This window comes from Vicugna pacos, chromosome 10 (assembly GCF_048564905.1).
Source record: "Vicugna pacos chromosome 10, VicPac4, whole genome shotgun sequence".
In the NCBI taxonomy this organism is placed as follows: Eukaryota; Metazoa; Chordata; class Mammalia; order Artiodactyla; family Camelidae; genus Vicugna; species Vicugna pacos.
This window is the reverse complement of record NC_132996.1, coordinates 23686282-23713001: the sequence shown is the minus strand read 5'-3', so window position 1 is coordinate 23713001 and position 26720 is coordinate 23686282. Positions and strand designations below refer to the sequence as shown.

The following is a 26720-nucleotide window of genomic DNA, read 5'->3' as shown; positions in this document are numbered from 1 at the left end:
GGGCGAGGAGGCGGGCTGGAAGCTGGGAAGGCGGGACTTTTCAGGAAAGATGACCAATAGGCTTGGAGGGGGCGGGGTTTCGCTCGGTGACTGGCCGAAAGGCTTATTCGGGGCGGGGCGAGTGGGGGGAGCGCCTAGTGAGACCGCCGGAACAAAGGTGAGAGGTGAAGTACGGAGACGTTTGAGATCGCGGCTCATCGGAGAGAGCGCGTTGGGTAAGTTTTGGGGAGACTCCCGTTACTGAAACCGGGCCACCAGACGGTGGAGGAAGTTGAGAGTGAATAAGAATCAGAAAAAGAGAATAGAGCGAAAAACAAGATTCTGAGAGAAAACTGGAAAGGAAAAAGGTAGAGAGGTACCGTTACTTAGGGGTTGGGATAGGACCGTTGTACGGAGAAGTCTCTGGGAAAGTTTGCTGAGGGTTGCTGCTGAAGAATCGCACCTGTGCTGGAAAAGCAGCGTCTGAGGACTCGCGGAGACGAGGGCCTGATGGAACGGTTCTCTGTCGGAATCACCAGTCTGAGGAGTTGCGGCCCTACTAGGAAATCAGGGTCTGAAGGGACCAGGATCCTCACAGGGACCGAGATGTGAGAGGACAGGGCCCTGCTGTGGTTGCCAGGGTGTGAGGAGGAGGGGGTAGGACTGCACTGAGGGCGAACGTGTTAGGAAACTTGGTGCAAGGGCAAAAAGCTTGTTAGAAGACAGGGTTCTGCTTCGTTGGGGGAAACGGAGTGTTCACCCGCAAAGAATCTCAGGAAAACCATAAATAGTGCGAAGTAGTGTGCAGCTTGAGAAAAACCGTCAGTAATGCAAAGTAGAGTGTGCAGCTTGAGATACAATGTGCATTATGGTTAAAGAGCCTGAGCTTCGGAGTTCAACCAGGCTTGAATCCTAACAACTGCTTCAGGACATTGTGAAAGATTTTTTCATTTCTTTGAACTTACATGAAGTGGGGGTGATAATAGTACCTGCATCGTAGGATTTTACTAGGTAACTCACAGTAAATTGATTGTCCTGGCACATTGTAAATACTTTAAAAATGTTAGTTGCTACTACTGAAGAAAGGAGTTCCTAATACTTAGATTTAATTTACACTATATGTAATTTAAAGTTTACAGCTTAGATCCAAAAATTTCAGTGTACATTTAAAACTTGTATGTACTTACTAAAAGGTATAATGTGAACCATGTAAAATAGGACAATTTACAATTAAAGGAAAATTTTAAAATATATGGGCAAGTAATTATATTGGGAACAGAGAAAATGATTACAATTAAAAATTGAATTCTGTTCTGCATTTCTAGGTAATAAAGGGAAAAACTAGTAGTCTGTATCATACTCATTATCCAAAGAAAGAATCTTTATTTATCAGGAGAAAAACATCTACATTGTAAGAGGAATTTATAACCTAGAATACTGAGTCCTAATCTCAAGTAATATACAAACCCTTTATAAAAGGGAAAAAATATTCTTTTGAAATTTACAAATATTGAAAATTCCAGTTTAAGAAATACTGCTGTAATTAAAATATATACAGCAATGTGAATGTACTTTGTGCCACTGAACTATACACTTAAAAAATAGTTAAAGTGGTAAATTTTGTGTTTTGTATATTTTACCACAATAAGCAGGTAAAAAAAAAAGAAAAGTCTTCTTTAGGAAAATACCTACAGTGATGAGTTATCATAGCAAAAGAGAAGTTCTAATTTAATGTGTGATAAAATATCATTTTAAGCAACACTGAAATGAAATGCAAAACTAAACTAAAACATATATTATATAACACAGGGAATATAGCCAGTATTTTATAATAATAGCTATAGATGTAGTATAATCTTCAAAAATTGTGAATCTCTGTGTTGTACACCTGAAACTTATATAATGTTATACATCAAGTATACCACGTTTAAATTAAAAGAAAAAAAAAGACTAAAACATATTGGTAGAACTTTCAAACTGCCAAGTATATATCGCTTGACCTGGGGACCTGAAGACCTCAGTTTAAGAAAAATCTGATCCAGGATACATTTTTTTTTAACATTTTATTGAGTAATAGTCATTTTACAATGTTGTGTCAAATTCTAGTGTAAAGCACAATGTTTCAGTTATATATGAACATATATATATTCATTGTCACTTTTTTTTTTCACTATGAGCTACCACAAGATCTTGTTTATATTTCCCTGTGGTATACAGTATAATCTTGTTTATCTATTCTGCATTTTAAAATCCCACTCAGGATACATCTTACACAACAGTTTTGCAGGAAGATACAAAAATTCTTCCTAAGATCATAACTTAATTGACCTTAAACAAAAGGTAGGTACACATTATTAAATAAAATCATATCTTTGTGAATGAATTTTGATGGAAAGAACCTTCAAACCACAAGAAAGATGTAATTATATCATTTTGTGAATGTCACCCCCCACCCCTTTCCTTTCTATCTCTTTGCTTTCAGCTTTTCAAGCACCTCACCTCCTGTTCTCCCATGGGGTTGTAAAAATCACTTTCTAAAAAAAAGCTGTATACAATTTTCTCTTTTCTTTTGTCAATGCTCACACTGTTATTCAAAGGGAGACTGATAAATAAGGTTACAGTTTCTGCCTTTTCTAATCAAGATTGGCATTAGAACAAAGTCCTTGGGCATCAAAAGTTATATCCAACCAAAAGATAAGAGATGGTTTACTGCAAAGCAAGGTTTAGGTCATATCTTCACTAAGTCTGTTCTTGGAAAGAAAATAAATGATAAGCACCCATAATACCACCATCTCTTCTTGCCTTGCTTTGGCTAAGAGAATTTGTGGCTTACAAGAATCTAATCCCAGGTTGTGTACTTAAGTAATTGAGTTATGTATATTAGATTAGAAGGTAAAGATAGAAAAAGAGTGGCTTTTAAAAAATAATCTGTTATGGATTTATTGGTACTGCCACAAAGAAGCCTTTAAATAAGCATTAAATTACCTACACTCAATCTTTATGACTAAGAAAATTTTAAAGATAATTGAAATTCTTTTAGAGAGAAAAACTTTAATTTTTCACTCACAATTATTGACTAGTTTATTCAAAATACCAAAAAGAAACAACCCAAATGTTCATCAACAGACGAATGGAAAAATAAATTGTGATAGTCTTTCAACAGACTACTACTCAGACTGATACACACTTTATACATATTACAACTTGGGTGAATCTCAAAAGTATTTTGAGTGAAAGAAGAAAGACATAAAAGAGGAGGTATTATACAAATCCATCAATATGGATTTGTATTCCCTAACTAATCTATGGGAATAGAAATCAAAATAATGGTTTCTTTTGAGCCTGGAAGGGCATTGACTAGAAAAGTGCACAAGGAAATTTTCTAGATATATGCTGTCTCATACTTGGCAAGTTTATACACTTGTGAAAACTCACTGAACACTAAATAACATCTGTGCATTTAATAGAATATAATTATGCTTTTTAAAAATTTTTTATTGATTTATAATCATTTTACAATGTTTGTCAAATTCCAGTGTAGAGCACAATTTTTCAGTCCTATGTGAACATAAATATATTCGTGGAGACATTTTTTTCTCTGTGAGCTACTATAAGATCTTGTGTATATTTCCCTGTGCTATACATATAATTTTGTTTATCTATTCTACAAGAATATAATTATGCTTTGATTTTAAAATTTAATGGCTTAGCTTTCAGTTTTTCCAAATTGCATTATAACAGTCTGCCTTATAACAGAATAATTTATACATATTTCTGTTTCCCCTGCATATTATCGTTGTATTGTTACCCTTTTTTTTTAACAGATATTGTAAGACTGGCAAATATATATTGAGGTGAATTGGATTCAGCTGTGGGGCCAATTTGGGAAATTCCTAATCAGTGATAACCAAATTTACTTAGGTTTGTTTAAAACTCACTTTTGTAAGAATACATCTAGAAATATATGGATATGTTATATGTAGTGAGAAAGCTATTAAGTGTCAACAGAAATAGGAATCTATGCTCTTCAAGGTAGTTTCATAGGAAAATATATGAAAGTAAAAAGAAGTAATATAAACAAGATTTAAGCCAGCCATTTTCTGGTTCTTTCTCTTAATGATGACTGAATTCTGTGTTGCAGTAGAATTCTGTTCATTAAAGAAAGCACTTTTAGAAGTGTCTTGCCATCTTTTTTGTTGAGAGTTATGCATTGATCTATTCTTATTTCTTAAGAGCTTAGTTGAGACCAGTTTCCCTGATGAAATAAGTATTTTTACTGAAAGAAAACTTATGTTGTCTTTTTTGTAGAATAGAAATGTACAAGTTCGTCCTAATAATATGGAAATTCAAGGGACCCAGAATATCCTAAACATTTTCTAAATGATAAACAATGTTGAGGGTCTGACATTTCCTGGTTTCAAAAGTGCCTACAAAGCTACAGTAATCAAGACTGTTTAGTATTGCCATAAGATAGCAACTATGGACTGAATTGTGTCTCCCCAAAATCTGTATGTTGAAGCCCTAATCCCCAGGGTGAGTATATTTGGAGACAGAGCCTTTAGGGAGTTAATTAAGGTTAAATGAGGCCATGGGGTAGGGCCCTTATCCCATAGGACTGGTATCCTTACAAGAAAAGGAAAAGACAACAAGAGTGCTCATCAACAGAGCAAAGGCCTTGCAAGGATAAAGCAAGAAGGAATCTATCTGTAAGCCAGAAAGTGAGGTCTCACCAGAAACCAACCCTGCTGGGACTTTGCTCTTGGATTTACAGCCTCCAGACTATGAGAAAATAAATTTCTGTTGTTTAAGCTACCCAGCCTGTGTTATTTCACTGTGGAAATTCTAGCAGGCTAAAGCAGAAGTCCTTCTCAATACTCACAGCAATTCATTATTCTTCCCTTTTACCACTTTTCAAAACTTACCTTGTAGTTTTTAAGTTACCTTTTAAATTTTTTTATACTTATTTGCATATGTCTTCTCTCCTCTAGTGCAATATTAACTCCTTAACAGGAATCATGTTTTATAAATTTGTGTCTTCCTCCCATAGCACCAAAAACAATGTGTTTATGTCCTTTGTTACATAATACATTTAAAATATGGATGTTCAGAGGTTGAAGCTGCAAAAATTGATTAGTAGTTATTAATATTAGGCAGAAGTATCACTGATATTGTCTTTATTTGGAGAGTAAATTCAGTTTAAGGACATGTCTATAAGTGCCAAATTGTCAAGGGGTGGACTGCGATGGTTAATTTTATGTGTCAACTTGGCTGGGCTATAGTACTCAGTTATTCAATCAAATGCTAATCTAGATGCTACTATGAAGGTGTTTGGAAGATGTAGTCAACATCTGCAATCAGTTGACTTTTAAATAAAGGAGATTATCTTCAATACTCTTAGTTGAAGGGCCTGAAAAGCAAAACAGAGATTTCCTTTAGGAAGAAGAAGTAACACATTAGTACTGCAACAACAGTGTCTGCCTAGAGTTAGCAGCCTGCCGGCCTGCCCAAAATGTACTGGCCAATTCACAATTGCATGAGCCGCTTCCTTGAAATAAATCTCTTAACTATGTGTAGTCTACTATTTCTGTTCCTCTGGAGAACGCTGACTGATATAAGCACCTTTTAGTAATTGTACTTATCAATGCTATCACTTTACATGTTCTGTAGGCTCCACTGGCCCAGAACATTTGCATGACTTAGGCCTACTCCTGTCTTTGTTGGTATGCTTACAGTCTTTGTTTCACTCTGGATATATAGAGAGCTTATCAAGCCCCCATGGCTGTGTCACCTCTTGGGGGCTCCTTTCAGATCCCTGCCTATTCTGACAATCCATCTCTTGCCTCATACAGGCTCACAATATCAAGGAAGCTGAGCCACCTGCCATGCACATTTACTTGCCACTGAGTCACCAGTTTAACTGATAATGCTCTAAATCAAGTGAGCCTCCTCGGATTATAGCAGCAAGACTTGGTTTTTATGTCCTGCCCCAACCAAGTTGAACTTCTGTGCCAATGGAACTGATGTAGGAGCTGGGAGTAATCCCAGGCAAGAACAACAAAACATCTTACTGTTTTTTTGGTGAAAATCAGTGGTTTTCATGAATAAGTACTTCTTAGAAGGTAGTGTGCCTTTCATATTTTTTCCATAGTGCCAAATGTTTCTTTTGACAGTTTTGTCCAGCTTTATAGTTGCTTTTTGAGAAATGATTTGTCACCCTCCTCACTCCATCGTGCTGAATTAAATATCCACCTTTTAATTTTACTTCACAAAAAATATCCAAAGAATTCCCCCCAGAGTTTGAGAAGTAATTATAGTATCTAATTTCCATGGTTGGATGATTTAGGATCCCAAGAATAACATTTTACTTTTTAGACCTCTGGAGGAGAAATGACAACCACATAAATGAGGAAGATGCTTCTTAACTCGTAGAGGACCAGGGCTTACTATATTTTGTATATAGTGTTGTATTTCAAAATATATTTTATATGTAGTATAGTTCCTATATTTTGGAGCTATTTCAACTTTATAACTGATTTAGTATATTTTTCTTTTAATTTCAGAGTTGAGTTAAGTTCCTTATGACTTCCCCTGAAATTGCTTCCCTCTCATGGGGGCAAATGAAAGTACAAGGCTCTACTAAAATCTATAAGGACTGCAAAGTGTGGCCAGGGGGAAGCCGGGCTTGGGATTGGAGAGAAACAGGAACTGAGGTAAGCTATTAGTGTATGGTTGACACTGCATAAAGCAGATGAAGGATTTCCAAACTCCTAAGCCATAATGACCAACTTTCAAGTGAAAAGTAACTGTCTCTTTCATATTCTCTCTCTCTCTCTCTCGATATAATTTACATACCATTAAACTCACCATTAAACTTTTAAAGTATGCAATTCAATGGACTTTTTTGGTCATAACCTTGTATAATAGTTTCCATTACTAATTCCAGAATATATTACCCCACAGGAAACCACATGACCATTAGTAGTCACTGCCTGTTCTTCCCTCCCTCCAGCTCCTGGCAACTACTACTTTCTGTTCCTATAGATGTGCCTGCCTATTCTAGACATTTCATATGAACAGAATCATTAACTTCTCTTCAGTACATACCTAGGATTGAAAATTTTGGGTCATATGGTAACTCTATGTTTCACCTTTTGAGGAAATGCCAGACTGTTTTCCAAAGTAACTGCACCATTTTACAGGCAGACAGGTTTCGTTGTCTTTTCCCTTTTCCAGTTGGTGGATTTTTTTTGGGGGGGGGTCATGCCTTTCACTGAAAATGGGTTTCAGACAGGTACTTTGCATAATTAGGAGGGGGTGCACAATTCTAATGTCCTACCTTGCTCAAGCCTTGTCTTCTAGTCTCAGAATGCCTCATAAAAGACTATGAGAATGGCAAGTGTACCTGCGTTACTTCGCTATCAGTTCACATTCTGAGTTTCAACTCTGTCTTCACTTTTAGCCTCTGGGAATTTCCATTTCCTTTTTCCAAGCTCAGCTATACATTTCAAGGGATGTTTATTTTTATCCAGCATTCGTATGGATTTTGTTTAAGGAAACTTTCCAGATGTTATAGTTTATCCCCTTGTTCTGCACAGTAAGGAGACATACCTACGTAGTCAGGCCCCATATAAAGAGAGTCTCAACACACACTCTCTGTTTATGCCTTGGTTTTGAACTGCATGCACTCATTGTTTTGATCCAGACTCCTAGTTGCTTGTTAGGTACCAACCTGGATCTTAACAAAAGGAATATACCTGGATTGGTAAAAGGAGTAGGAGGCTTTGAAGGGACAGAATGAGAGAAGGCTGAGAAATAAGAAGCCATAATGCTTGTGAAGCAAATGTCTCCATTGGATTGTTTCATAAAGAAAAGCTGGAGAGGTGCAAGAGTAGGCAGTGGTAGAGCTGACAGAGTGTTGGCAGAGCTAAGGTTACATTTTATTCGGTGGACAAGGCATAGCCATTTCAGATACTTAAGCAGGAGATTGATGTGACTGACAAAGATTATCCAGACTATGGGTTTAAGATATATTGTAGAACCAACTTATGAGTGTGCCACGTTGGAGAGATTTTTTTTCTTCAAAAATGGACTTAACACTATATATTATATTTTTCCCATATAAGACTATATTAGTTAATATTACCATTAAACTCATTTTGTAATCAAGGAAACTTAAGTACAGAGAAGTTACACAGTTGTTCAAGCACAGAGCTTAGAAAAATCTGAAGTCAAATAGTCAATCCAGGTCATATTCTAACCTTCTTTCCTGTTCCTTTCTACTACATCATGATTTCTCTTATAAACTATAACATTAAAAAATACAAAACTGTAAATGATATTATGTTTCATTTGTTTATAATTTTTTGACATATAGTGGGTTTACAATGTTGTGTCAATTTCTGGTGTACAGCATAATGTCTGTCATACATATACATACATGCATTCCTTTTCATATTCTTTTTCATTATAGTTTAAAATAATTGAAATACTTAGGTATAAACCTAACATAATATGCAAAGGGTCTGCATTACTAAAACTATAAAACTGATGTGAGAAATCAAAGAAGATCTCAATAAATGGAGAAATTTTATTTTCATTGATAAAAAATTACACAAAACTGTGAAGGTACCATTGATGATAATTTGAAAATAAGAAATGTTTGCTGTAATGTTTTTATCTTGTTAAGTTTCATTTGTCAGCAGAATACACAAGAAGAAATGTTCTAGAACTAGCTGGAGAAAGAACTGGGAAAGATGAGAGGAAGCTGAAGTGTTGAACTAGAACTCATCTGCGTTGAGGCTAAAGGACATCAGATTAAAGCTATTAAGCCTCAGAGTCCTCATCTACAAATGGAATAATAACATTACCCACCTTTTAGAGCTGATCTTAGGATTAATGTACTGTGCTCAATATGGTGTAGGCACTCAATAAGTGAAGCTGTTATTGTTAAGTTGGTAGTAGTGTAGGTGGAAACAAGACAGCAAATTTGAAAACTATTAAAGTGAAATTGGCAGGATAAGGTGGTTTCTTAGATTTCGCAGGTAAAGGAGAATTCGAATGTAGGTAAGTGGGTATATGGTGGTGCCATTTACTGAGATTGGGTATATCAAGAGGAGGAACAGATATGTTTGTGTTTGGGGCACAGGTTGGGTAGAGAAAATGATTAATTCTTTTGGAATATGTTGAGCTGAACTTACATTAGGGCAGCTAGATAGAGATACCTAGTATATCTTCAGACTCATAGGTCCAGGCACTGTCATATTTTAGCTAGATAATCTTAACCAAGTTATTTAGCCTCTCTGTACCTCAGTTTCACCATCATAAAAGGAGAATAATAATATCTGTTTGTCATCAGTTGATACATGGGTTGGGAAGAAAAACTTTAAAAAATGCATGCCACTTGCTATCATGCAAATTTATTCTTTCCTTTTTCTCAATCAGTATTTCTCAGTGTGATTCATGGATCTCTTGCATCAGAATCACCTAGGACTTGTTTAAAATGCATATTCTGTATCTCTCTCACTCCTCCCAACTACTGAATCAGAATCTCTTGTGGGTGGGGCCTGGAAAACAGTGTATTTCATGTGGTTGCTTTGAATACTAAGTATGTTCATCTTTGTAAAGCATCCACCATAGTGCCTGTCACATAGTAGGTACTTCATTTTTTTAAAGTTAATTTTCTCCTCCTGAGTTATGTAGCACAATGCCTAGCACATAATACTGCTCTACACTATTCTGCTATAGACTATTAGTCTCTCCCAATGTAACTATAGAAATGACCAAATTACTTTTCTATCTACTATTAAAATGACCAAATTACTTCTTTTAAAAGAGGCTTGGTGGGGAAGGTATAGCTCAAGTGGTAGAGTGCATGCTTAGCACACACGAGGTCCTGGGTTCAATCCCTAGTACCTCCTCCAAAAATAAATAAACCTAATTACCTCCCCACCCCCTGCCAAAATAAAATAATAATACAATAATAAATAAACAAAATAACATGACACACTCCGATTTGTACATCAAATCCTGCTTAATAGGCAATCCTTGAGGGGATTAAATGCATAAGAGTATTTAGGGGATTTCTTATTACTTTGGACTACTACGTTTGTTTATTACATCACCTGATGGAGGTATTATCTCTGGTTATTCTTTATGCTCTAAGTATACAGTAGTATCATTCAGATATTCTTTTTAATGAACTACCCAAAACTTAGTGATGTATAATAAGAATTTATTATCATGCTTGTAGATCTAGCTAGAGCAGCTCCACTCCAAGCTACACGTGGCAAGTTGGCTGGGTGGCTCTGCTCTATATGTCTCTTATCCTCCGTGGACCAACGAGCTAGCCAGGACCTGATCTTCTCATGGTGCTAGCTGATGTTCACAAACAGAAGCTCCACTGAGCAAGTACATTTCAAAGCTTTGCTTGCCCTGGGTTCACCAACATCAGTGTTCCATGTCAGCAGGGCATATAAGTATATTTTGCCCACATTAAGAGGGCAAGAGGAGTAAATATTTGCTGAACAGTCATCCAAACTATAAAAATATTCAATCACATGTTGCCCATCTGCATATGAGTTGTTCCTTGGGCAACTTAAACTGAACACATCCAAAGCTGACTTCATTTTCTTTTCCCTGCCTTCCCACCCCTCAGATATCCAGGTATCTTCTTGTGTCCCCCATCTCCATTAATGCTGCCACTATCCACATGGTCACCAGAAGAGAAACATCAAAAACAATTTTTATTTCTCCAATATTCTCCTCCACCATATCCAGCAAAGTCCGATTGTTGACTTAGCCTCAGCAAGGTCTTTTGTATTTACTCCCTCCTGGTGCCCAGTTCTCTCGCCTGGACTATGGCATCAATCTCGTACCTGGTCTTCCTGCCTCTTATTCTATCTTTTTCAGGCCTGTCTTCTGTTATAATTTCTAAACGATAGAACTGGTCATGTCACTGCTCTGCTTAGAAAACTTTAAAGGCTTTCCATAGACCTCAAAATTAAGCAAAAACTCCTTAGGATAGTGTTCAGGACCTTTTTTAAAAAAATGATACAGTTCCAAATTTTCTTTTCAGTGTCATCACCTGTATTTCATAACACACATCTGAAGACCTAGCTATTCCATACCAAATACTTATTCCCTTACAAACCTACCATGATCCTTCATTCTCTATACCTTTGCTAAAACCATTTCCTTTACTGGAAATGACCTGCTCCCCTTTGTACCTGTTGAAATCTCATATATCCTTCAGTTCCTAGCTTTTGTTTTATCTCCTCTATGAAGCACTTCCTGATAGTCCTTGTGATAATGAATTGCTTACTCCCTTCTCAGTGTTTCTGTAATACTTTGTGCCTCTGTTTCAGCACTTAGTGCCGCTCACCTGTATCATCCTGAGTGTGTATTTATGTGTTTCCCTCACTAAGTGGTGAACTCCCCAAGGGCAAGAACTGTGCATTAACACAGTGCCTATAAAGTAGGAACTCAATAAATGTTGGCTGCACTGAATTTTTCATTATAAATGTCGTTAAAAATATTTTTATTTTCTTTGTGACATTCCCTCTGAGGTAGGTTAATGTTGTGATTCCTTTTTTTATTAGTTTAAAGGATGGAGAGGCAGAATATATAAGTGATTGCAGAATGGAAATATCAAGAAAATTTATTATCTTCAACCAGTGTCCTTGAAATAATAATTACTACCACCTACTCCCAAACCTCTACCAATCATTAAACAACTACCATGTGCCTGATTAAATATAGCTTTTCCAAGGTCACACCATTAATAAGCTTTGGAACCAAGATTTGAGCCTGAGTCTTACTATAAAGCCCGTAGTATTCTACTGTTACATACTGTCCTCATTCATTTCCGTCCTAAAGCAGTAACTGTCTTACTGGAGAAGAGTTTTCTATGTGTAAACATGTATAGGTCTTTCATTTATATATTCCTTTGTTGGGCTGAAAGGAGACAAGGAGGAAGATATGGCAAAAAGTGTAAAATTAAAAGAAAGCCAAACCAATTAGCAGGTTTGGGTAAAGAGAACCAAAGTAAATGTGGAAACTTTACTCCAACGTTTAATTTTAAGCTATGTTAAACCTACAAAACAACTGTATGAATATTATGATAAATACCCATATACCCTTCCTTAAAATCCTCAAGTTGTTAATACTTTACCATGTTTTCTCTTGCAAACACAACACGCACAGACACTTTTCTCCCAATCATTTAAGCATAAATGACAAATATTTTAGCATTTCTTTCCTAAGAACATGAACATTCTCCTACATATCCATAATATCATTATCACGAATAATGATCACATTATCACAAAAAAATTATCCTTGATATAATAATATTACCTGTCTTTCAAAATGCCATATCCCCCAAAATGCCCTCTACCTAACTGTCCCTGGTTTTGTGGTTATATTTTAATATATAATACAGGCAATAGGTGTAAAGTGTAACATAATTCTCAGAGACTTGTCCATTTGATCAGACTAAAGGATCTTGTGCTCAGGACACTGCTACCTAAGGAAAAACAGATGAGCTGAACTGTCCTGAACCCTTTCTGCTTTTGTATTTGTTTGCTTTTGCTGTGTTTTACCCATTCACCTTCTAAACCTGGTTGACATGGAAAGCCTATGTTGAACCTCTCCCTCCCTTTTAAAATTTTGAACCTATATTAACAAATTGGAAAACATAATAATGAACACGTGTATACCATCAGCCTAGATTCACCAGTTTTAAATATTCTACCACATTTGCTTTATTTGTCTCTCTCTGGCTTTCTCCTTCCCTCTCTCTCTCTCACTTAGAATAATACCCTTTAGGTATATCCATGTTGTTGCAAATGGTAAGATTTCATTCTTTTAGTGTTTTCATTTTCTTTGGAAAAATACCCAGAAGTGGTATTGCTGGATTGTATGGTAGTTCTATTTTTTTTTTTTATTTTTGAGGAACATCCATACTATTTTCCATAGTGGCTGTACCAGTTTTTATTCCCACAGACAGTGCCTAAGAGTTTCCTTTTCTCTACATCCTCGCCAACACTTGTTATTTGTTGTCTTTTTGATAATAGCCATTGTGACAGGTGTGAGTGATATCTCACTGTGGTTTTGATTTGCATTTCCCTGATGGTTAGCGATAGTGAGCATCTTTTTGGCCATCTCTGTGTCTTTGGAAAAATGTCTATTCAGATTCTCTGCCCAATTTTCAATTGAGTTATTGTATTTTTGATGTTGAGTTGTATGAGTTCTTTGTACATTTTAGATATAACCTCTTAGTAGATATATCATTTTCAAATATTCTCTCCCATTCAGTAGGCTGCCTTTTGGTTTTGTTGTTAGTTTCCTTCATTGTGCAAAAGCTTTTTAGTTTGATGTAGCTACATTTGTTTATTTTTGCTTGTTTCCCTTGCCTGAGGAGACATACGAAAAACTCTTGCTATGACTAATGTAAAAGAGCATACTGCCTGTTTTCTCCTAGGGTTTTCATGGTTTCAGGTCTTAAATTTAAGTCCGTAATCCATTTTGAATGTATTTTTGTGCATAGTGTGAGAAAGTAGGGACTACATCAAATTTAAAAGCTTCTTCACAGTAAAGAGAACAATTACAATAATGAAAAGGCAATCTAGGGAACATGAGAAAATATTTGCAAACCATTTATCTGAGAAGGGGTTAGTATCCTTGCACAAGGAACTCCTACAACTTGATAGCAAAAAAACAAGACAAAACGAAACAAACAAGAAACCCCAATTAAGAATGGGCAAAAGACTTGAAAAATTATTTCTCCAAAGAAGACATATATGTGGTCACCAGGAATGTGAAAAGGTGCTCAACATCATTAACCATCAGGGAAATGCAAATCAAATCCACAGTGAAATATGTCACATCTGTCAAGATGGGCTATTAAAAAAACAAACAGACAAACAAACAAAAAGATAGGTGTTGGTGAGGATGTGGAGAAATTGGAACCCTTGTACACTGTTGCTGGGAATGTAAAATGATTCCACTACTATGGAAAATAGTTTGGAGATGCTTCAAAAAATTGAAATCACCATATTATCCAGCAATTGTACTTCTGGGGTGGGTATATCCAAAAGAATTAAAACCAAGGTCTTGAGGAGATATTTATATTCCTCTATTCATTACAGCATTATTTACAGTTGCCAATATATGGAAGCAACATAAGTGTCCATCAACAGATGAATGGATAAAGAAGATGTGTATGCGCGTGCGCGCGCGCGCACACACACACACACACACACACACTGTAATACTACGCAGCATAAAAAAATGAAATTTTGTCATTTGCATCAATGTAGATGGACTTGGAGGGTATTATGCTAAGTGAAATAAGACAGAGAAAGACAAATACTATATGATATCACATACATGTGAAATCTAAAAAATAAAACAAACTAGCAAATGTAACAAAAAAGAAACAAGACTGACAGATATAGAGAACAAGCTAGTGGTTACCAGTGGGGATTAAGAGGCACAAGATACATAAGCTACAAGGATATACAATACAACACAGGGAATATAGTCAATATTTTATAAAAACTATAAATAGAACATAACCTTTAAAAATTGTGAATCACTATGTTGTACACCTGAAACTTATCTTTATAGATATTTTATATTTAGAACATATTCCCACTTAGGTATACAATCGGAATATTATGTTAAAAAATTTACTTATCTTTTTTGTTGTTGTTGTTAACATGTTTTTTATTGAGTTATAGTCATTTTACAATGTTGTGTCAAATTTCAATTATCTTTATATTTATATTATCAGTTTGATATACAGTTGGGTTCATTTGTTTCTGTTGGCATATAGTTTTAAGTGTCTCCCTCTTTCTCTTATTGTTGATATACTTTTTTAATATATAAAACATTTACATAGTTCAGAAGTCAGAACTATTTAACAAGGTACATTTAGAAAAGCCTCACTCCCTTCCCTAATTTTTCCATCCCATACCTACTTCACTCTGATAGGTAACTATTTTTATTAGTTTTTGGTTCATTCTCTGTTTTTTTTTAAATAAACAAATACACACACACACATATGCACACATCCACAAACATATTTTTTTCTTATAGCCCCCTTTTCTTTACATAGAAGGTAGCATAACTTGCTCCTTTTTTTCTTCATTTAACAATATATACTTAAAATCAAAATGTCCATTCATAAGAGACATTCCTTTTTATTTTATACAGCTACTGAGTAATCCACTGTGTGAGTGTAATGTTTATTCAGTGTATCCTTTGGATAAGCACTTAAATTGCTTCCAATATTTTGCTCTTTAAAAAAAATACTACAGTGAATAACTTTGTGCATTTATATTTTTTGTATTTTTAGAGATATATCTTTGCAGTAAATTGTTAGAATGAGGATTGCTGGTTAATGTATAGATGTAAAAATGTAGATCTTTTAGGTATTACTAAATTCCCCTTTTATAGTGCTTATACTATGTTTTAGTATTACTAACAATTTATGAGAAGGTCAATTTTGGAATGTGGAAATGATTAAATTTATTAGTAAAAAATAAATAGCATTCCTTACTGCTTTCTTTATTCAAGTCAATATTGAAAAACAGAATAGAAGATGGGAGCTCCCAAGAATAAAAGGACTTTAATAATTTTTCAGACTCTTTCAGAAACCTCTCTTGAAGCTCAAACAATCTAACATCCAAAAATCATTTTAGTATGTACCATTATCATTCAGTATTTTAAAATATAGAGCTGACCTTAAACAATGTAGGGGTTGGAGTGCTGAACTTTCCTGCAGTTGAAAGTCTGCTTATAACTTCTGACTACACAGTTTCTCCACATCTTCAATTCTGTGTCTGAGGAGTCAACCAAATGCAGATCATGGAGTACTGTAGTATTTACTATTCAAAAAAGCCCACATGTAAATGGACTGGTGCAGTTCAAAGCTGTGTTGTTCAAGGGTCAACTATGTAAGGATTACTTACTGGGTGCCAGGCATTGTCCTAAAGATAAATTACCTGTCTTTGACTTCAAGGAGTTTTATGGGAGAATTAGGCAAAGAGACAACTGTAATAAGTGCTATTATATGTGAACCAAAACAGGTACAAAAGGAACGGACTGCCTGGGTGAGTTAGAGGAGTATTCTCAGAAGGTGTGATCTTTGACCTGATTCTTAAAAGGAATCTTTCCCAGGTAAACTAGAGAACTAGCTTACAGGCCAGGAAAATATATGCATAGACAGAAGGGTGGGGGAAATGCTAGAGCAGATTCATAGGGCGAGCTCTTCAATTGGTCATCAATACCTACAAAACATTTATTTCTATAGAGGACTCTGATATCACATTTGTGGTTGAGGTTAGATGGACATGTAAGGCCCTTCCAAGCCTTAGATTCAATCACTTTGATTATTGAGGCTAGTATCGTAGACTTGAGTCTTTTTCAGGGATTAAATGTTAAAGTCAGCACTTAAGATTAAAATTGCTTTTAGTCCAAATACTTTAAGAAGATCCTTACATATTAGAACACACCGGTTATCTTCAAATAGAGGAGCAGAAAAGTAGTTGCCTTGCATTCGGGGTCCATGTTGTATGAAAAATGCATTTTGTAGTTTTGAACGCTAGAAACACAGAGAGACAAAAGGTTCACACTGGCAGCAGCAACAATGAAATTGAGATGGAAGTAATAGCAGATGCATGTCTGCTGTCTCATGCTCAGCCCAGGGCATATGCTCTTTGAGTAGAATGGCTGAATTATCCTCACTATTCCAGCAGTTCTCTCTCTCTTTTCTGAAAACATAGTTGAATTCCCATAGGTAAGTATTCCTATATTACAGCTCCTTTGTATATGTTCTGCACATAAGACATGGTCCCTTATACTGATGTAGTACAGTTATCTCCCTGGTATCCATTCTACCCCAAATCATTTGTCTAACCAAATAGCTCAGGAACAGGTATGTGGATTATTTAGGGTAAAGGCCAAGCTGCTATTGAGGAAATCCCCAAATCCAGAAGATAGAAATGTATTTCTCTCTCTCTCTCATATACTAGTGTGGCCAGTCTAAGCTGGGGGCAGGAGGGACAGCAGGGGACCCAGGTTTTTCCTGTGTTGGTCTACAATCTTCTAGAGCATTTGAATGATGGGAACTGATTGTAGCCTTGCCTGAGTTCTAACCACGAAATGAAGGGGAATGAGAAGAAAAGTTCACGCCCGTTGTTTTAGGGCCCAAACCCAGCTGTCGGATCATTTCCTCTGTTCACATTTCATTGTGTTTTATTCTGTTGATAGCATAGTCATGTGGCCACACCCTGCTTGCAATGGAGAAAACATTCTCTAGCTGGGCAGCCACATGCACCTGAAAAGGGGCAGAATGGATTTTGAAAGAACAGCTAGCAGTCTGCACTATGAGATGTGAGGGCAAGTCTAATAATGGACTTTTGGAAAGATTTCCACTCCTCTCAACTAATAAAAAGCACATTACTAGACCACACATCTGTTTTTAATATTCTGATTATTTTATTTACATAAAATCTGTTGCTTTTGCAATCTGGTATATTTTATATTATTCATTTTAAAACTTTATTCTGAGAAGGGGGCCATAAGCTTCACCAGATTACCAGAGCAACCTGTGGCATAAAAAAGAAGCCTCTGTCCTGGGAGCAGTAGGAAGATCACTTAAGGGACTATTAATTCAGGCAAGTGATAATAAGTATGTGACCCAGGGAGCATCCACAGGGGACAGATTCCAGAGATCCTTTAACCTTCACTCAGAATCTGCTTTTATCAGCAATACAGCCAGATAACAGCATTGCTAGTAACATTTATGCTCATTTCATTTCAGCAGAAGGAAATGCTTCCTTGAAAGTGTAATTTAGGAACATTTTATTTTCGAATTTAACATAAGATAGGGGGAAATGTCCAAGCCATACAGGATGCCAACTTGTTGTTTAGCCATTAGCTGGACATTTTCCCACAATTAATAGCTTTCCTCTGAGAGAAAACAATAAGCTTTTACAACCTCACATCGACATGTTATGGAAAGCTCTTAAAGAAGATGAACAGAATCAGACACTCACTAAGGACAGAGAGCCTTAGAGGTTTGCCCTGAGGGACTGGAAGAAGCAGAGGAGGAGCTGGTGGCAGGCTAAGGATGCGTCAATAGGCCACTGCTCCAATCACAGGCCTCTGCACAAGGCAGTGAGCAGTTGCCCACCAAGGCCTGGATCCATAGGCTGCAGTTATCTTTTAATGCTGTGTATGTGACACCCGGGGCCTGCAGTTAGCACGCAGCAGCCAAATTCATCACTTCAGTTCCACTGATCCGGCAACCCTGATGGGCTGTGGCTGTCTCCAATTTCTGAATCTCCAGAGGATTATGGTTTTGCACTCTAGTGTGAACTTTCCCTTCATTTTGAGCAGTGTCCTTGTTTCCTTATACTAGAATGTGAGCTCTTAACAGTCTAGGGATCATGGTGCTTTTCAAAGTAGATACTATTCTTTGTTAAAAGAAGGAATCATTCAGTATTTCAGATAAATGCACTTACTTAAGGCAGAGGAAGCTCTCTAACTCTGATTTGTGATTCAGTTAAATATTTACCTTGGTCATTGTCCCAGAAAAAAAAAGTTACGTTCTTAATATCATAACTGTTCAGCTCAGGGTGGTTCTAGGATTGGTCATAGAGCTGTGGAACTAAAAAGGGTATCTAATCCGATCCTCTTACATTCTTTAAGAACCAATTATTGCAATCAAGTGAAAAAAAATCCTGTTTTGTTTTGCCTTTTAAAAATATAAGAACCTAAATTACTTTAGAGATAAAGAATCTAATCTCCCCCAATCTCTTCTGATTTTTGTGGAGAACAGGGAAAGGTAGAAGCAGAGATACTCTTCAGAGCCACCTGCGCACTAGCTCTGCATCCTCTCCCACAATGAAAATGCACTATTGCTGCTGATCAGTTTCATTCACTCTTGGACATTCCCTTCAGTGTAAGCTCATATAACTTAGTGTAAATTCCTTAGGAAGATGCTGGTGAGGTAAGTTAGAATATAAAAAGGTGTGAGCAATTGGCTTTGCTATCAGCTGTGGAACACTCACTGAGTGAAGAGTGTCAGCAGTAGTTGCACACCCCACAGGGAATCAAGGGACATGGAGAAAGCCAGCAGAGAAGTGCTGCATCTGCTCCTGCGTTATGTAGCCACCTGGCTTCTACTAAGCCTTGTTCCTTTGGCTAAATAAATCAGGAAGCAGTGAGTACATATGTGTGCCTATACTGGTCTCTTCCTGCTAATTTATAACCTGCTTCTACTATACTTTTTAAAAAAAAACTTTATTTTAAAATTTCAGACTTAGAGAAAAGTTACAAGAATATTAGAAAGAATTCTCATTCCCCCCAGATTCAAATGTTAACAGTTTATCATATTTTATCATCCTCTTCTTTGATACTTTTTTCTGAACTGTTGTAGATATTCTACCCTTTATGCCTAAATACCTGTGTGTATTTCCCAAAACAGCAAGGACATTCCCTTATAACACAGTGATGAAAATCAGGAAATTAACATTGATACAATACTATTATCTAACATACAGGCCTTACTAATACTTTTCATATTGACCTAATATATGTTACATTTACTTGTCATATTAATAGAATCATACAGTATATAGTCTTTTGAGACTTGCTTTTTACACTCAGCATAATACATTTTACATTCATCCAGGATGTGTATCGGTAATTTGTCCCTTTTTATTGCTAAGCAGTATTCCGTTGTTAGATTATATCACAATCTGTTTACCCGTTTGCCAGCTGATGAACATATGGGTTGTTTCCAGTTTCGGACTACTACAAATAAAGCTGCTATAGATGACTATTTAACATTGCTATGTGAATATGTACGAAAGTTGTTAAAAGACTAAATCTTAGGAGTTCTCACCACAAGGAAAAAATGGTTTATTTTCTTTTATATCTATATGAGATGATGCATGTTAACTACTTATTGTGGTAATCATTTCATGGTATATGTAAGTCAAATCATGCTGTACACCTTAAACTTATACAGTGCTATATGTCAATTATATCCATAAGCCTGCGGGAAGGTCTAGAGTAGGAGATGCTGCTTCTGAGTTTAGGAAACAAGAGTAAATAAAAAGCTGCTGTGAACATTCATGTACAGATTTTTGTGTGAATGTGAGTTTTTGTTTCTTTAGGAAAAACTTAAGAATGTGATTGCTGAATCACATAAACACACGTTTATAAGAAAATGCCAAACTGTTTTCCAGATAGAACATGAAGAAAGTGATACGCAGTGAGACTCGTGAGGAGCTGGGAACTTACAGACCATCTTAAGGAGTCTGGCAGTTATTATAAAGGCATGAGAAGCCACTGAATGCTGTTAAGCAGAGGGTGAATTTAATGGGTTTGTGTTTTGCAAAAATCCCTCTAGCTACAATTTGAAGAATGGATAATTGGAAAGGCCTAAAGTGGTTTTATGAAGGCCACTTAGAAAGTTACTGTAATAGGCTAGGTAAGTAATAGCAGGTTAGACCAGGGTAGTGGCAGTAGAGATTGAGAGAAATGGACAGGTCCAAGAGATAACAAGGAAGTAAATATCTGGCTAATACTTATGTCCAATCTTTTGGGGAAAATGTTTACGATTTCAACATTACACTTGATGTTTAGCTGTAGATTTTTAATGTCCTTTATCTAAAGAAGGTTCCCTGTAGTTTATTTTTAAATTTTATTTATTTATACAGAAGTATAATTGACCTACAATGCTATGTTAGTTCCAGGTGCACAACATAGTGATTCACTATTTCTATACATTATAAAATGATCACCACAGTAAGTCTAGTTACCACCTGTCACCATATATTATTGACTATATTCTTCATGCTGTACATTTCATCCTTGACTCATTTATATTGTAACTGGAAGTTTGTACCTCTTAATCTCCCTCACCTATTTAACTCATCTCCCCTACCCACTTCCCCTCTGGCAACTACATATTTGTTCTCTGTATCTATGAATCTGTTTTATTTTGTTTGCTCACTTGTTCTGTATTTTAGACTCCACATGTAAGTGAAATCATACAGTACCTGTCTTTCTTTGTCTGACTTATTTCACTTAGCATAATACCATCTAAGTCCATCCGTATTGTCACAAATGGCAATTTCATCCTTTTTATGGCTGAGTAATATTCCATCATATATTTATACCACATCTTCTTTATCCATTCATCTCTTGATGCACATTTAGGCTGCTTCCGTATCTTGGCTATTCTAGTTGAGTTTTCTGAGACTTCTGATTTTTTTTTTTAATGGAGGTACTGGGGATTGAACCCAGGACCTCATGCTGAGAGCTTTTTTTTTTTTAATCATACATAGTGAACTTTGTTAAATGCTTTTTATGCATCATTTGAGATGATTACATAGTTTTTCTTCTTTACTCTGTGGTGAAATACATTGATTTTTAAAATATTAAACAAACTTTAGATTTGCTAATGTTTTGTTGAAGATTTTTATTAAATGTTTAAAATAGAATTGGCCAATAAATTATATGTGCCTAGAATTTTCTGTGTGGAAAGTTTTTAAATTATAAATTCAATTTCTAACATCTATAGGACTATTCAGATTTTCTGTTTCTTTTTGTATTTTTAATAAGTTGTGTCTTTCAAGAAATCTGTCCATTTCATCTAAGTTGCTATAGGGAAGATTCAGGTCACACTTAAAATAACAATTACTGTGTACCTATAATGGGCCAGGCACTGGGCTTAAGCATGACAACTCTATGTGGTCATTAGGGTTAGTTCTTTTAAGCTTCAAGAACATTGCTCCCTAGGTTATAGAATTATAATAAAGTGCATTAAATCAGAAGTTAAACATGTTTCTGTTGAAATCCCAACTTTACTACTTAGAAATTGTGTCATCTTGGCCAAAGTGTATATAGTGAGCTTTAGTTTCCTTATCTATAAAACAAGGAGAATGGATGCTTTTGTGTTACTGTTATGCAGATCACCTGGAATAACTTCTACAGATGTATTATGAAAAATACAACTATAAACATGTAAGATATTCCAGGATTTAATAAAAAAGACTCATATTTGCTCTTTTATATCTCCTCTAAACCATCAGCTTCTAGTCTGAAAAGCCCTCTTTGGTACATTTGTTGTCTTCTTGGTATATTCAGCAGCCCTACCCTAGACTATCTCTAACTATGATTAGAATGTACCCCTTCCACAACCATTGCATCAAGGCATACTCCTACTCATACTTCAAGCTGCAGTTAAAACAGCATGTCATCCAATGACAATTTCCCACTCATGTTTATTCACTCCAAGATCCTCAACCGTATTTTATCTCACCCTATTGTACCTATTTCCACATGTTCACTAACCTTACCTGACTAAAACTCCTTCAGGGACTACTTGGTTCATCTCAGTATTTCCAGGGCTTAGTATAGGGCATGGTGTAGAGTCAGGGCTCATTAAATGCCTGTTGACTGAGTAAAAGGATAGAGATAGACAAGTCAGGGGAGAAAGGCTTTGTCTCTGAGCTTCAATGCTGAGTGAGACCCTTGTGCAGACACATAATAGGTGAAGCCCAGTGGTTAGGCTGGTATTTACCAAACTCTTAACTCCTGTATTCCCTTTGCTGAAGTGGAAGCAGTTCAGAGGCCACCATCCTTTCATGTTGGATTAATGTTCATTAAACATCTTACCTTAAATATCCCTGGGAGAATCTAGGAAGACTTTACAGAGTGATAGATAGGTTTTAAAGCATCAAAATTTTCCTGGAGTTAAGTGGGAAAGGGGCTCAGAAAAAGGAAACTGTGGAGATTTCCACATTTTGGCATGGTGTGCCTGTGCTTTCTTCTCCCACCTCATCTCTTTCCACTCCCTCACCTATCACTTACACTCCAGTCATACTGAACTACTTGCAGTTCACTGGGTTCTTCTTTCCTCTAAGCCTTAGTTCATGCTGTTCTGCACTTGGTATATACCTTGCTCCCTTGATTTCCTTTAAGCTGGCTAACTCCTGTTTGTCCTTTAGGTCTGTTTAAATATCACCTCCTCTGGGATGCTTTCCCTAATCGCCTGCCCTGGCTCCCCAGGTCTGAATTAGGTGCTTTTTCTCTGTGTTCTCACAACATCCTGAACTTACTTCCTTTGTAGCACTTGTAAAACTACTGAAATTTCATTTTAGTCTTCTGTATTTTTCACTAGACTTAGAGCTCCACAAGGGCAGCACTGTATCTTCTGTTACTCCTAGGGCCCAAAGGATGCTTGGCACAGAGTAAACCTCAATTTCTTCAATGAATGAACAGGTGAATGAATGAATCTCACACGAATGCTGATTGCAAAGAAAGATTAAAAGAGCAGGTTGCTGGTGTACTTTCTCTTCCCATGCCCAGCATTCTCCTGGTGTGCAGCCTGCAGATGTGGAGGAAGTTGTCGAGAAGGGTGTGCAGACCCTTGTGATTGGCCGAGGGATGAGTGAGGCCTTGAAGGTAAGTAGTGGTGAGTAGAGCATTCCTGAGGATATGTGGTGAGCTCCTGGATCTTTACCTTAGAGATATGTCCTTCCTTGGAGGTCATCTCTATATATCATGCACCCTCACTTAGCTGAGCCAGTGGATGGCCCAGGATAAAACAGTGACTCTTCCTTATGGTAAGGGTTGGAATCTCCAGTCTCTATCTAACCACAGGCCTGTGTTGTTCAACTATTTTTCAGAAATTCCTCAATCCTGGAATTTCTCAATTCTACAGCTATCAATACTTGGCTCTTTACATATTTATAGTATTTTCCATTTTTACAGTACTTTTAATTTTTTTCCCTTGGGCACATTGAAGTTAAGCTTTTTTTTTCCCCTTTCAGAAAAAAAAAAAAAAAGATTGGGGGGAAGGTATAGCTCAAATGGTAGAGTGCATGCTTAGCATGCACGAGGTCTTATGTTCAATCCCCAGTACCTCCTCTAAAATAAAACCTAATTACCTTTCCCACCCCCCACCAAAATAAAATAATAATGATAATTAAATAATAAAAAAAGAAGAAAAGATTATTTTTATTTACTTATAGAAATAATACATGCTTATTGTAAAAGAGTCAAAGTAGAAATCTAAAATTTAAAAGGTGAAAGATTTCCCTCTCCCAGTCTCCACATTTTATCTATAACTGCTCCAGTTCTTTCTGTGCATCTGCAAATGTATATACACTTAACACATACTGATATACATGTTTTTACATAAATATTTTACATAAATAGGCTCACACTATACATATTGCTCTGTAACTTTTTATGCAGTTACATTATTGCATTGTGGACAGCCCTTCACGTAAGTATATAGAGGCCTACCTCCTTCTTCCCTTTATATAGATGTCCTAAAATCCAGTTCCCTACTGATGAAGGTGCCCTTATTTATTTATATTTTTTTAGTTTAACCTAGTTTTTCCTCCATTAAAATAATTTCTATCTGTAAGACTATTGTTAGATTACAAAATTGTTCAAACATATAAAAAAGTAATATAGGGCATTCTGAAAAACACTTCACTCAGAGTTCTTTCTGACGAGGCAGAGTCTAATTAAAATCTATTTAAAATAATATTCAGGACAAGCCAGAGCTGAGAAAATATCCAATAATAGCTGCCACTATTGAGAATCTTTTATACAAATTCATTTACAAATATTTACTCAAGCACCTTCTATAGATCAGACATTATTCTAGGCACTGGAGACAAGATAAACAAGACAAACAAGGGGTTCGAGGCCCTCATGGATAATAAAAACAGAAAATTTCAGATTGTAATAAATGCTGTGAAGAAAATGGTGACTCAAGAGGAGCTTCTCTAAAATGGGGTGGTGAAGAAAGGCCTTTCTGAGAAGACATTTGAGCTACAGTATACATACATTCATTAGTTTCATCCTCAAACCAACCCTGTGATTTTAAGCATTATTATCTCCATTTTATAGGGGTGGAAATTCTGGTTGAGAGACTTTAGCTGTCCTAAGGTCTGTGGGTTAGTACATGGCAAAGTTAGAATTTAGACTCAGGTTGGACTGACTCAAAACATTGAACACTTACATGCTAGAGATTTTACATACCTTAGCTGAATTAGTACTACCAATCCTGTGAGCTAGGTATTATTATCCCTATGTATAGACATGAAAACAAAGGCTCAGAAAATTTAGGTCACTTACCCAAAGTCACACTGCTAGTAAAGACTTAAATTCACCACTGACTCCAAAATCCATGCTCTTTACAGTTTCCATTTCACCTGAGCTGTATGCACACAGTTTATGATACTCTGTCAACTTCTTAGGAGCCTTTTTAACTTCTTGGGGCTCACTGCCAAATTCTGGACTGGTGACACACTGGGTGATTGAGGAGACAGTTGTCACTGTCCAGTTCTCTAGAATAGATCTGCCCTATGGCAGGAAAGGAAACCCTGGCGGCCTTTCCCCCTAATTTACTCATCTTTTTCCTTCTTTCCAGGTACCCCCATCAACTGTGGAGTACCTCAAGAAAAAAGGCATTGATGTGCGGGTCCTCCAGACAGAGCAGGCAGTAAAGGAGTATAATGCCTTGGTTACCCAAGGCGTCAGGGTGGGAGGGGTGTTCCATTCCACCTGCTGATGGAGACTTAAGAGAATAAATCACTAAGCAGTGATGCCTGTGACTATCACTCTTACCGTGTCCATACCAGCCTCCACAAGCATTTCTGAACAGGTCCTGTGCTAGGCTTTGGGATACATGGATGACTTAGGCAAGGTGCCTGTCCTAGGGGGGATGTGGGGAAATGGCTCAAAATCAGGGGAGGAGACAGATGTTTACCAAAGTTTAATATTGTGGTAAATGGTAGGCCAGAAGTAAGCACAAATAAAGGCAAAAATGAAGACAGCCTTCTGCTTTGAAGTTTGAAAGCCAAAGAAAAGTTTCAGTGCATTAAAATCACATTACAATTGATTCTTAGGAATGTTTAGCCAACAATTCAACCAATTTTTATTAAGTACCTTATATGCCAGGCACTGCTACAGGCTCCAGAGAAGCAGCAGTAAAAGTCTTGTCCTCTTGAAGCTTATATTGTAGTGGGTAAAATAAACAAGTAAACAAATAAATACATAATGTAAGTAGAATCTATTATGAAGAAAAATAAAGAAGAGTGATGGGGGCTACTTCAGATATGTGGTCAGGGAAAGTCTATGCAATGACATACGAGCAGCACCCTGAATGAACTGAGGGAGCAATTCAGTAACAGTAAAAGGAGCTATGCCTTGATACGTGGGATCTAGGCAGGCCGTCCTGCTAACTAAACCTGAGCCTTGCTAGACAGTTCTCTCTGGGCCTCAGATTCCCTCATGATAAAATGATGGGGCTAGACTAGATGCCTCTGAAGGGTTCCTACTGGCAGGGATAGTCTTTGTTTTATTAAACCAGGTGGCTTTTATGAAGCCTCACAATAGACTGACGGAACTTTAACAGTTATCAGTATTACCCTATTTTTTCCTCTTTAAAGAGTTATGAATATGGGCTTTGACGTCAAATAGCCACTTGTCAGATGATAGGATCTGCCACTCACTGATTGGGCATTTAATCTCTCAGTTTCACTGTTCTCATTGGTCAGATTGGGATAGTATTAGTACCTGGAGTTATCACAGGTATTAAACAGAGTAATTCATAGAAAGTCTTACTAGCACACTACCTGGCATGTAGTAAGTCTATAAATTGAAACCATTGTCATTATCTTTCTACTAATGGGGCTGCT

General features: G+C 36.6%; 1 protein-coding gene across 2 annotated transcripts; it reads left to right on the top strand.

The window, feature by feature from the left end:
• The first annotated feature begins 75 nt into the window (after positions 1 to 75).
• Positions 76 to 25625, top strand: AAMDC (adipogenesis associated Mth938 domain containing). Of its 2 annotated transcripts, none has more exons than XM_006213646.4 (4): positions 76 to 215; positions 6540 to 6689; positions 23371 to 23466; positions 25451 to 25625. In XM_006213646.4, the coding sequence occupies exons 2-4, from the start codon at positions 6558 to 6560 to the stop codon at positions 25589 to 25591; spliced, it is 369 nt and encodes a 122-aa protein (XP_006213708.1). In that variant the 5' UTR covers positions 76 to 215; positions 6540 to 6557; the 3' UTR covers positions 25592 to 25625. The 2 variants fall into 2 exon arrangements, with proteins under 2 accessions (XP_006213708.1, XP_072825259.1); XM_072969158.1 differs by lacking the exon at positions 76 to 215 and adding an exon at positions 4375 to 4512.
• The last annotated feature ends 1095 nt before the right edge of the window (positions 25626 to 26720 follow it).

What these genes read in the sequence shown, in the direction of transcription:
- AAMDC (XM_006213646.4), top strand. Translation starts at nt 6,558, where the DNA reads ATGACTTCCCCTGAAATTGCTTCCCTCTCATGGGGGCAAATGAAAGTA. An exon ending in GGAGAGAAACAGGAACTGAG is followed by an intron (nt 6,690 to 23,370) that starts GTAAGCTATTAG and finishes TCCCATGCCCAG; the next exon opens with CATTCTCCTGGTGTGCAGCC. An exon ending in GGATGAGTGAGGCCTTGAAG is followed by an intron (nt 23,467 to 25,450) that starts GTAAGTAGTGGT and finishes CCTTCTTTCCAG; the next exon opens with GTACCCCCATCAACTGTGGA.